Genomic DNA, 12,055 nt, shown 5'->3' with positions numbered 1-12,055 from the left:
GTTTCTATATTGTATTTGCAATATAGAAAATCTGTTAGAGTTTTTTATTTAATATTATCTCAACCTCATTTGGTAAAAAAAAAAGGTCATTTTTTCACTTTTAAAAACCATGCTAATGTTGCCATGCAACATTACAATTACTGTTGGGTTCACACTATTTTGTATAGCCCAATTGCAATCATTATAAAGGTTTGGGAATAAAATTTATTTCAAAAGTAATCATACAGTGTGTGAATGCATTGTTTAAAAAAATGCCATTTCTAGGCATTTCAGGAACTTGTCCTGTATATAATGTAACATTTATAATTCCCTGCAAAAACCACCAGAAATGCACTCTCAACCTGCAATTTCGACTCATCAACATGAAGTAGTTTTCTTATTTACCAGGTCCTATCCTTTTGTGACATACAATTAACATGGCTGCACATACTGTTAACAGTCTTTTTTTTTTTTTACTTTTAAATTAAAGCTATATATCTTTTAGATCAGTTGGCATAAAGACAAAGTAGTTGGTTAAATTTATAACACTGATTATACTAATCCCAGTTTTGTAAAGGTAATCATCAACATTAGTGTTTCAGCTGCTGAAGGTGTCTAATTTTTACTTGCAAATTGCCTGTATTTTCACTGCAATTGCAGTTTGCCCTGGAGGGCTATTCAATTACAAACTGTGTCTTTAAGTCTATGGGGGAAATGGAACAAAACCAACTTTAAATTGGCTGTGCTAATAAATCATTAATTACAGTGGTCTAAATTCAAAGAATTTGGCACTGTGATGAATGAACCAATACATTTTATTAGATTGCTCTGTCTCCTTGGCTCTGAACAATAAGCTTAGTGTGGAGTGCCACCTGTAGTGGTTTTCCCAGGAATGTTCCATTGATTCAGTGCAGTGTTTTAGCAGTCCACTGTAAGTACATTAAAATCAACATTTTTTTGTTGCAAATTTCTGTACGTCATTCATTCATTAGTAACTTTGGCTGATTGCAAACAACATCAACTTTATTTATAATGCTTATTTAACAATATGAATATACCTGTGTAGTAAAAACTGGTGGTAAATAGGCTTATCAAAAAGAACTGCTAAAGTTTTTGTTTAATAATCTACAACTAAAAAGTGTAATACACTACATGTTCACGTTTACATTCTGGACCATTACACAAAGTCACTTTAATAACCATTGCACAAAGTCACTTTTTCTATGCATACTTGCACAAAATTATAGTTCTATGTATACAATATATTTCTATTTTTCAGGTTCTATTTTTTCTAGTTAAATTTTTATTTAAATTTTTTATCATATTTCTTCTATTGATATTTATTACTTATAAGTTTTAATCCTCTTTTTAAGGTCACTGGCGGTCGTGTAAGCATTTCACTACATTTCGTACTGTGTATGACTGTGTATGTGACAAATAAAATTTGAATTTGATTTTAATTTGATTTGTAATATATGAGGGTGACTCAAAAATTTATATTACAGTTATACAATTATAAGGCTACTATCTCCCCATCATTTGTATCTGCGGTGCGAGCAAAAATTTATACCCCGCTTGGGATTTGCATGAAAGAAGAGCAGCATGCAGTGATTCATGTTTTGTGGTCTGATGGTGTACCCGGTGCCAAAACAACTCCCGGAGGAGCGTAACAAAATTTAAACTGTTACTCTAAGGAGTTTCTTAAAGAGAACAATTACTGATGACAAGACATTGATTCATCAGTACGGGCCTGAGAGTAAGCAGCACAGTGTGGAACAGAAACATCCTCAATTGCTGACTAAGAAAAAGTTCAAAAGTCAACTATTATCTAAAAAAGTTTTTTGGGATTCTTATAGGGCCAGTATTAGAAAATTACCAGGGAAAATGTTCATTGATCAACAGTATACTTTACGGTGAGAAGCTTAATGAAGAGCTGAAGCCTAAACTTCAGATTAAATGCATAAGACAGCTATCCAAAGGTATCGTAATCTTGCACGTCTGCACACTTCTGCCCAAACTGTCCCTATATCTTGCTCCATCGGACTTTCACCTGTTTCCCTCAAACAAAGCCCTATGAGGACAAAGATTCTCTTCTAAAGTAAAGATAGTAGTGCATTCAAGGCTCACAGCTTAGCCTAAAACATTTTATAATGAGGGAGTACAAAAGCTTGTTGACAGATGAACCAACAATTATGTATTAATCTTTTCTAAAAGATATTGAGAATTCCTCTCAGCCAGCAGGGGGCAGCAGTGAGCTAGCTCATTCTCCAGCAGAAGGAAAAACAAAGAAGAAGAGAAACAGCTTGGAAGTGGCTTTAGTGCCGTTGGTGCCGCTGTGAGGTTCGGCTCTTCTTATCTGCGCTGCACTTTCTCTCTATTCGAGTTTGGCTAGCAACAAAAAAGTTTCTCCAGCAGCATCATGGGAATCAGAAAGAAGACCAGCAAAACTCCTCCAGTCCTGAGTCACGAGTTTGTTATCCAGAACCATGCAGATATTGTGTCGTGTGTGGCCATGCTCTTCCTGTTGGGACTCATGTTTGAGGTGAGGACAAAAAAAAAAAGCCACACACACATTAGGGGATCTGTGACGTGACTGATATGGAGATTTGGAGTGTGATTTCCTCCGGCTGGAGCTAATTTAGATTTGCACAGAAACAAAACACTGAACAGTTGTTGCTTATTGTTTTTCCGTTTTTATTAGATACAACTGTGTTTGTGTGTCTTTTTTCCTCTGTAATGAACTAACTCAACCCAGGACTTCATTACAGCATGTCTACATGTCCTCGCGCTGCATTCTCGTGCATGATTCCTGAGCGCGTGCGGCTGGGTTTGACGGTTACGTGGCATTCTGTGCGCGCGCTGTCATGTTAGCCACGTTAGCATTATTCTTCCTCAGAGCGACGCGCTGTCCCGAGTGTGTTTTTCCTTTCTCGGATTTTCATCAATTTTCCGTTTTTTCTTGTTTTAATACTCGCGTTTGCTTTTTCATTTTAAGTTTAGTTCTGAAAACAGCACCAGGAGTAGTTTGCGGTGCATCATGGGAGCTGGAGTTATTCCATACTTTCCTTTTTATTTCGTTTAAATGAATGGAGTGAAGATGAGTGGCGTCCAATGTCAAAATAATGGACTGTAAATTTTGTATTAGAGAGTGAAAGTGTATGATGGTAGAGAGCTATATGTGTAAGAGAGCGCGTCTAACTCCTATATAAATAAATATTTTGCCTGTGTATATTTTTCGGAACTCGCTATTTCAATATGTTTACGTAAACCAGTCTCAGAAAATTTCTAGCTGTATGTCTGTCCAGCCAGATTATGTGTCACCATCATGTAAAACTAACTACTTACTGTAGATATTTGCCTGAAGTTTAAATTCCACTTGTCTGTACCATAAGTGAAATCAAAATGTTGAATAAAAGCAATGTTATGAACAATTATGTGACAGATTTAATAATCTACTTTAAAATAAGCTGCTAATATGCTACTTCTTCAATGGATATTAATTAGAAAAGCAAAACTGAATATATTTACTAGGACTAGTTAATTTTTTTCACTGCCTAAATAACAGCATCCAAGTGATAATTTTATTCTGGAGATGTTTTAAGACAAAACCTTAAATGTTTATCCGATCTACTTTTTCGATTTCTCATCTGTCTCTGATTATCGAACGCGAGTGCTTTTGGCTGACGATAAAAGTTTTATAAAAGTACAACTTGGCGTGAACATAAGCTTTTCTTTCCCACTGATTGTAATTAGATGAAATGACAGTAGATTCTAAATCTTACCATAAACTAGGTACAACTTCTTAATATTTAGCCACCGAACAAGTGGAATTACAATCCAGGAGTATAACTTTTATATGTCTGCAGTGCATAAATATACAGTATCTATAAAGCATTTTATGCATCTTATTTTATAGATTTGCAAGAAAAAAAATCCTAGAGGGTCAAGTCCAAAAGATTAGCTTGAATACCTTATATTTGTGTTTAAATCGAAATGATACTTGTGCTCTGTATTTAATATCTGCAGTAAAAAAAAGAAATTAAATGTTATTTTCCAGGATTAAAGGTAATATTGTAGTTTTAGGTTTTCTAAGTATGCCAGAACAATGATTCAATGCTGGCCTTCTAGGAATGCCCAAACATGTGGAAATGTTCTTGGAGCGAGGTCTGCACTGTACAGGCCATGTGGCAATAACTTCCAGCCGAATTCCTGTAATGTGCAAGTGGTGTTTGTAAATGATTGTGTGTACAGTTCCCACAGACAGATGCATCTCTTCTGCAAGTTGGTGACAAGTTATCTGTCGATGTTTAAGAATCAGGAGTTCCACTCGCTGAATGTTAATAAAAAACGAATCCAGTGGGCTCTAAGCCACCTCGGCCGAGATTGTCATTCTCGGACGTACGGCTTTTTTTTTTACACACATTCGCACAATTCAAATGTTATACTTACCCTTGCCTAAAGTCTTCGGGTAATGTCAATCGGTTTTAGGGGGAAAAATTATGCTTTCGTTCACAAGACATTTCAGCACAAGTCCTGGTTTGACTTGAATGCCTCTTGTGAAAACAAGACAGTCTAAGAAATGAGAATCTTACTAGTATATTTTCCGCTCATATTTACTTTGAACTATGGAATATTTCAGTATCTGGTGGCCAAAACATGTATGTAAAACATGTAGAATTCACCTGATGTTGTTTTAAATTATGTTTATGAAGTCATTTTGATTGACCCAAATCTGTGTCTCTCTTGTGTTGCAGATCACATCTAAGATTGCAGTTTTATTCATAACTGTGCAATACAACGTCACGATATCAGCAAATGGTAAGTCAGAGTCATCGTTTCAGGGTGTTATGCGTTCAGTTTGTATTTTGCTTAAATCTGAGTGTTGGGTTTCGGTTCCCCTGAACCACACCTGGGCTTCTAAACAAGTTTAACACTCAAAAAAACGTACAAAAAGAATTATTATTATGATTATTTTAATTATTATTTTCAGTTTGGAGTGTGAAAACAAGTAATTGTGTTAGTTTATTAAAAAATATGTAAATAAAAAATAAGGTATCATTCTTCAATATCTATTGACATTTTTTTAACCTATTTTTGGGGCTAAGATTTTTCTTGAAGTGCTGTTAGAAGAGCTGCTTAGTGCATGGAAATTTATTAGGCGAATAACTGAGATAACCTTGGGTATGTTGGTTATCAACATGCTGTTTAATCTGTGTTAGTGTGTATACTAACATGTATCAATTATCAGCGACTGAAACAACACCTGAGACTATTTCGTTACTAATTCACAAACATGACACGTGGTGGTTTAGCATTCGTGTTTAGATTTTTCTGGAGCTCTATTGCTCAATCCAAATCGTATAAGGTCAGTGGCAGACGGTGCGATAAGACTTGGACACTGCTGAGTTTCTAACAGCAATTCAAGGTTATTAGGGTGTTATGGTTAATGCAGGAACTAAAGTGACCTCTCGTAGTGTGTGTGCGTAAAATTTTCATAACAGTTTGGGATTTTTATATTATTTTGTACAGATGTTTATAATATTTTTAGCTTATTTAGGTTATAGATTTGGTCAGTATATTTAAGATTGTGCTTTTCAACAAATGGTCCTGACTCCTATATAAAATGAAAAGGATATTTCCTTGGTTTGAATCCAGTTTGCCTGAATGAAAACTAAAAATTTGTGTACATTTTTTAAAAATATATATGTAAGTACTGTGCAAAAGACTTAGGCATCCTGTTTTGTTTTTTGTTTGACAAACTTTAGTATACATGTTTATTTTATGATGTCTTTATTAAGCCAGTATTAAAAAAAACATCTCTAATTAAATTTTTTGTATTCCAGCAATAAAAAGTAATCTTCCAGGAAATTATCTATAGGTCAGAAAAGAAAGCAGCATATTATGCAAAAGACCGTTTTAAAAAAGAAGGGAGAAAGAAAGCTTTGAGGTTTTGCATGTATGAAAAAAGAGCCAGGTGTGACTACGATCTCAGAAGGACTGTGGCTCATTTTGCAGGATGTTCAGTAAAATAAGCAGCAAAGTTCCTTATAAAACTGCACAAATTGTACCCGAGAGAATATTCTAATCGTTGTTGCATTTTGCATTTATTTACTTTGTTTCATTAATTACTGTTTATCCCTTTTTTTTTAATGTAAGACATTTTTTAGACACCCTTGCTCTGCAGCAGTTATTTGCATGTGCTGAAGACACTTGCACTATACTTTGTATATGTGTGTAGATGTCTCTGTATGTACGTCTGTGTGTACACTGTACCAGTTAAAAGTTTAAATTTATTTTCTACATTTTAAAACAATACTGGATTTTTTTTTTTTAACCATGAAATAGCTCATATGACATTAAGTATTCAGACACTTATGGTAATTAAGTAACACAAACAATCAGTTGTTATTTTACAACTCAAAGGTCAGCTGTTCTGGAAAAGTAATTGCAAGAACAGTATTATCAAGTGCATTTGCAAAATTTATTAAGCTTCATTTGAGTTATTGGTTACCTCAGAAATCACCAATTAACAGCAACTCAGATTAGAGCCCTTATGAACGCTTTACAGAGCAAAAGTAGCGGATACATCTTAATACCTGTCCAAATGAGATTATTTTTCGTGTGATGTTTTTCGTAAGAGTAGTAAAATGTATTATCCTGCAGATGGTGCCTGTACTGTTTACATAATACAGCATCCTGTGTGGTAGAAACGACATGTTTGCTAAGTCTGTTTAGGCTTGCAACAAAATCTGAAAAAAAAATTAAATGGGAATGTTTACATAATCGTTCTACAGAATCACAGAAAGTTAAAATCAGCACCAAGATATCGTGTGTCTTGTTCCTGGTGATTCCCGTCTCATATTTGTGTGTGTGTGAGAGATTTTACTTATTTATTCATTCACATGATCTTATCTTTGCCTTTATGTACGTCTGGCTGTCAGAAGGTGCAGAGGAGACGCCAGTGAATTACTTTCACCATGGCCTGAAGGATGTAGCCACAGTCTTCTTCTACGTGCTAGTGGCCATCATTATGCATGCCATCATCCAGGAGTACATCCTCGATGTAAAAATCTTTCATGATAGTTATTAAAAATATTTGTGGCTATTACTTCAGTAATCATGCATAAGCATGAATAGATGTTTCTGTCTTTCTTTTTTTTCTGATTTGATCTCTTGGTTTTTCTGTATGCAGAAAATCAACAGGAAGATGCACTTCTCCAAAACCAAGCACAGCAAGTTTAATGAATCGGGCCAGCTCAGTGCTTTCTACCTGTTTTCTTGTTTGTGGGGAGCCAGCATTCTGGTTTCTGTAAGGATGCATTACAGATTTATGATCATCCATATTATACTGTAGTAGTTTGAGTTGTGAGTTTAATTGTTTTGTTGCTCTGTGTGTGAAGGAAAATATCCTGTCGAACCCGGTCAGTCTGTGGGAAGGCTACCCACACACACTGATGCCGTAAGTCACATTCTTTATCTGTTCAATAGATAGCGATGAAGGCTGGACTTACACAGGCGAGACGGTTTCCTCTAAAACTGAATACTTTTATCACACTTAGGTTGACAAGACCACATTCAAGTTGCTATCATTACACCAAATCAATGTCAGCTTTATCTCCACAAAGAAAGACAAATGCATACAGTGAGATAACAAATTCAAGTGAAATTCATTATAACATCAAAACATATGTGTAATGATGATTCTACCAATCATCATAGAGGTTTCTGGAGCCATACTGCAGCAATTAACATCATTATTACACACATCATTCCAAAATCTGTTCAATTAATTTGTGATCTGGGGGGCTGTGATGGCATGGTTCTGTATATGGTCAACTTCATTTTCAGCCTCTCCTTAAACTCTCATTTTCTCATGTGGATAGGGTGGGCTCATCCTAAAAAGAGGCCTTGCACGTCAAAAAAGGTTAAATCATGGGATAAAGATGAGCAAAGATGAAAATCTTTCAGGATAGGATAAAGATGAGCAAAGATGAAGATATTTGTATTAGAATGAAGGGAAAGAAATAGACTCATGCAGACTTCCTGTTGTCTACATGCTTATTATCAAGAAGTTCGATTCCAATCTGTCACCGTTGGTGAGATGTCTATGAGCTATTATGTGTTCATGTGCAATATTTTTATACTGTGCGCAATTTTTCACTGCATGGCCAAAAAAATGCCACACACATTAATATTGTAGTTTTGATTTTAGCTCTCATTTGATTGGCATTGCTTCAACAACTTTTGTATAACGTTATATCGTCTCTTTCCATCTAAAGTTGCATTGATGTTTGCCTGAGATCTTGTAATGATGACTGGAGAGTTGAAACACTCCATAGTTTTCTCCAGCACCCCCATAGCAATGACCATTCATTCTGTGACATTCATGACTGTGACATTCATGACTGTGACATCGGATTTGATAACCTGGTCATTTAGGTCATCAGCTGACTTCACTGTTTTACGCTTCATAGTCTTCTCTTTTATATTCTTCTTTTTTTATTTATTTATTTATTTTTTATAAAATGTCTTTTTATGCCTCTATGCTTGAAAGGCTCCAGCACCCCCATAGCGATGACCATTCATTCTGTGACATTCATGACTGTGACATCGGATTTGATAACCTGGTCATTTAGGTCATCAGCTGACTTCACTGTTTACGCCATATAATCTTGCTGAGTCAAATTCTGACCTACTGTAGCACTTTCTTCAGAGGAGTACAATGAGGCGCTACCCATAATGTGTGCATCGCTTTACTTTACAACTTCCCCCCCAGGTTCCAGATGAAGTTTTACTACATCTGTCAGTTGGGTTACTGGTTCCACACTCTTCCTGAACTCTACTTCCAAAAGATCAAAAAAGTGAGTAGTGTATGATCAGCATTGTTTCTGGTCATGTCCTGTCATTGTAAGGAGAAAAAGGGTGTCTCAGAGATCATGTTTATATTTATGGGTAAAATCTGGTCTCTCTTGGTTTATTTTTCAGGAGGATATTCCCCGCCAGCTGGTTTACATCAGTCTGTATGTGGTTCATATCGCAGGCGCTTACATTCTCAAGTATGAGCACAAATCTTGTTCAGAAAAGAAATGTACCTATTGTGTATATTAGATTTACAGTCTACTGAATGAACAGCATACATCCTTTAACTTTGTATGTCCTATCAGAATTAAAAAATGTTTCATTTATTTTGTTTGTGTTTGCAGTCTGAACCGTCTGGGCGTGGTGCTGCTTGTCCTCCATTATTTCGTCGAGTTGCTCTTCCACGTGTCTCGTATCTTTTACTTCAGTAACGAGGAGAGACAAGCAGGGTGAGTGCCCATGAGTTATTGATCTCCTTAATTGAGGAAAGATCCAACGTCCTTCAAAGCCCAGGATTTCTTCTTTCCTATTTGAATTTGAATCTAAATTAAAAGACTTATTATTTTTAAGTAATTTCATTACATGATGACCACATAAATGTAAAATAAGACATGTAGGCCCCAGCATCACTTTCAAACTCCACATTCACCATCATGTCATTTTTAATCATTCATGTTCTGCCTAAAATGATCTAAACAGCATCTAATAGATTAGTTTAGAAATAATTTGTGTTCATTATAGAAATTGAGATGGTCAGTAAAAACATTCAGAACATTGATCCAAACAGAATATAATTTGTGTTTGTTTGTGTGTGTATGTGTAGGTTCTCAGTGTGGGCTGTCCTGTTCGTCCTGGCCCGATTGTTGACTCTGTCTCTGTCCGTCCTTACTGTGGGGTTCGGTTTAGCCGGATCTGAACGCCAGGGCCTCGACTTGGATGAGGGAAACTACAACGTGCTGTTTATCAGGTGAAAGAGGGAAATGTTTGTTAAAAGTAGCATGTTAACCCTGTAAAGAATGACATTAAGAATGCACCCAAGGACGTATCGATGTCTTGTTAAACGAAGTAGGTGTGGAAACATTATTACATTATTACTTGGATTGGCGGCCCAGATCTGTGTGTGTGTTTTTTGTTATCCTCGTACATGGTGCGTTTCCTTACACAGTCCAAAGACAGTCATATTAGGCTAATTGGCTTTCCCAAATTGCCTGTAGTGTGCCCTGCGATAGATTGGCACCCTGGCCAGGGTGCACCCCGCATAGTGCAAAAAAGTTTCTTGGAATAGTCTTCAGGCTTCCATGTGACCCTGTTCAGATAAGCTGTAGAAAAAATTAATGAATGAATATTTCTCAATTTAGGAAAAGTATATTAAAAAAAGTATACATTTATATAATTAATCTGTTTTTCCATTACAAATTGCCTAACTTGTGTTTTTCTTTTCCTTCTCTTTTTGTGCTTTATGATGTCGCTTGATGGGCCAGAGTGACCGTCCTGGCTGCCATCTGTATCACTCAGGCCTTCATGATGTGGAAATTCATCAACTTTCAGCTACGGCGGTGGAGAGAACAAGCTCAGACTCTGTCCATAAAAAAGAAATCCTCCTCCTCAAAGGGAAAGTCCAGGAAAGGTTGGTGCTGCAGATATAAAAAAATATATATATTTTTTTCCATCTCATCAAAAAAAACTCTAAATAAAAATTAACAAGAGTTGAAGGCAGATTTCAGTCAGTATGTAGATTACTAACTTGCAATCCTGTCTTTTAGCCAACGGCGTAAACGGATCCCTGAGTGCCAACGGAGCGGATTCTCCCAGAGCCAGGAAGGACAAATCATCCTAAACAGATCCTGCTGTTAATTCCTTTTTTCTCTCTTTATCTTTGTTTCGCGCTCTCTCTCCTGCTTGATCATTCCCAGCTCTGCACTTCAATCTTGCTTTTTTTAATTGCATTGCACTGCACATGATGAGCATTTCCCAGCTTTCATACACCTGATTACATTCACCAGTAAGCATGTGCCAATATTATACTTTGCTGGAACATTTCTGCTAGTCAGAAAATCAGTAAGCTACAGTAGATGCGTATAGGGAAAGCTGGGAAATGTGCCGTGCACCAGCTCAGGAACTGCCCTATAGGCTTTTGTGCGCAATAGGGAGGCTACTTCATAACAAAGTGCCCTTTTTAAAGCAGGGTACTGAATACTGTATTGCACAGAGCGGTCTGTGTTCATCACAGGAAGTTGGATTCTTTTCTTCATTCTTTCTTGTTGTTCCTTTTTGGTTTTTTTTATTACTTTCTCTGCCTCTCTGACTGAAAGGGTCCAAAAGCTGCACGCTTTATGCTGCATTCTTCATTTCCCAGGAATCATCTGTGCCAGTGCAAAAGGCCAATAAACACTTCAAGTGCCTGACTATACCAAATTTGTATGGACATATAAACAGGTTTAAAAAATGTGTTAAAAAGTGTGAATGGTCTGTCAAGTTTTCAAGGCCAACAGTGTAAGTGTTTGTGTGTTTGCGTTTTGTCAATTTATTGTTTGCATTTGCTTAATTTGTCATTATAGTAGTAATTTGCCACAATTTTGACCGTTGTAACATTTTAGAAAGTATGTTTAATTTTATGCCTTCAGTCCTTATTTGCACTGCAGTGCTGCATAAGTGAACAGAGGAGCATGGTTTGGATCTAGGAAAGTAATTTGTAATAAAAATGTGATTTAAAATACATTGCGATAGTTTGATAGATCTCCACTATCATTTTCTTGAGAATTTATTTTGTTTTACAAAAATCCAAACACATTCAATAAAATACAAATTGGAACAGTTACTGTTTTTTGTATTTATTGTACCTACTGCTTATTTTTGTGATTGACATTAGATGTCATGTGAGTAACTGTGGCACGGATACACATGTTGAATGATTTATTAACAACACTTACTATTATGTGTTGGTCCAAAAGGAAAACTTATGTGCTGTATATGGTGGCCCAAAAGTCTTTATCCTTGGCTATTTTTCCTTATATAAAATTGAAGAGTCTCTTTTCTTACTCTTTTTAACTCAATTTACACGGTTCTTGGAGTTTAATTCTCCAACTAAAATAGCCACCAGAATTTCTTTTCATAATTTCAATGTCCTTTTTTCTCATTATTTTTTTTTTTATTATAATTATTAGTTTCAGTGTCTGTGTAAATGAGCTACTGCTGATCCCTGCCTTGTTTTAGCCTC

At 36.0% G+C, this 12,055-nt stretch overlaps 1 protein-coding gene across 1 annotated transcript; it reads left to right on the top strand.

Moving 5' to 3' along the window:
* The first annotated feature begins 2,276 nt into the window (after nt 1–2,276).
* On the top strand, nt 2,277–11,656 carry tram1 (translocation associated membrane protein 1). The gene is made up of 11 exons (XM_053488185.1): nt 2,277–2,521; nt 4,734–4,797; nt 6,921–7,042; nt 7,172–7,288; nt 7,380–7,438; nt 8,756–8,840; nt 8,965–9,035; nt 9,183–9,287; nt 9,662–9,805; nt 10,320–10,465; nt 10,602–11,656. The coding sequence occupies exons 1-11, from the start codon at nt 2,399–2,401 to the stop codon at nt 10,673–10,675; spliced, it is 1,110 nt and encodes a 369-aa protein (XP_053344160.1). The 5' UTR covers nt 2,277–2,398; the 3' UTR covers nt 10,676–11,656.
* Nucleotides 11,657–12,055: the final 399 nt, after the last annotated feature.

This window comes from Clarias gariepinus, chromosome 26 (genome assembly GCF_024256425.1).
Source record: "Clarias gariepinus isolate MV-2021 ecotype Netherlands chromosome 26, CGAR_prim_01v2, whole genome shotgun sequence".
In the NCBI taxonomy this organism is placed as follows: Eukaryota; Metazoa; Chordata; class Actinopteri; order Siluriformes; family Clariidae; genus Clarias; species Clarias gariepinus.
This window is presented reverse-complemented; position numbering and strand designations above follow the sequence as displayed.

What these genes read in the sequence shown, in the direction of transcription:
- tram1 (XM_053488185.1), top strand. Translation starts at nt 2,399, where the DNA reads ATGGGAATCAGAAAGAAGACCAGCAAAACTCCTCCAGTCCTGAGTCAC. An exon ending in TCCAGGAGTACATCCTCGAT is followed by an intron (nt 7,043 to 7,171) that starts GTAAAAATCTTT and finishes TTCTGTATGCAG; the next exon opens with AAAATCAACAGGAAGATGCA. An exon ending in AAAGGGAAAGTCCAGGAAAG is followed by an intron (nt 10,466 to 10,601) that starts GTTGGTGCTGCA and finishes CCTGTCTTTTAG; the next exon opens with CCAACGGCGTAAACGGATCC.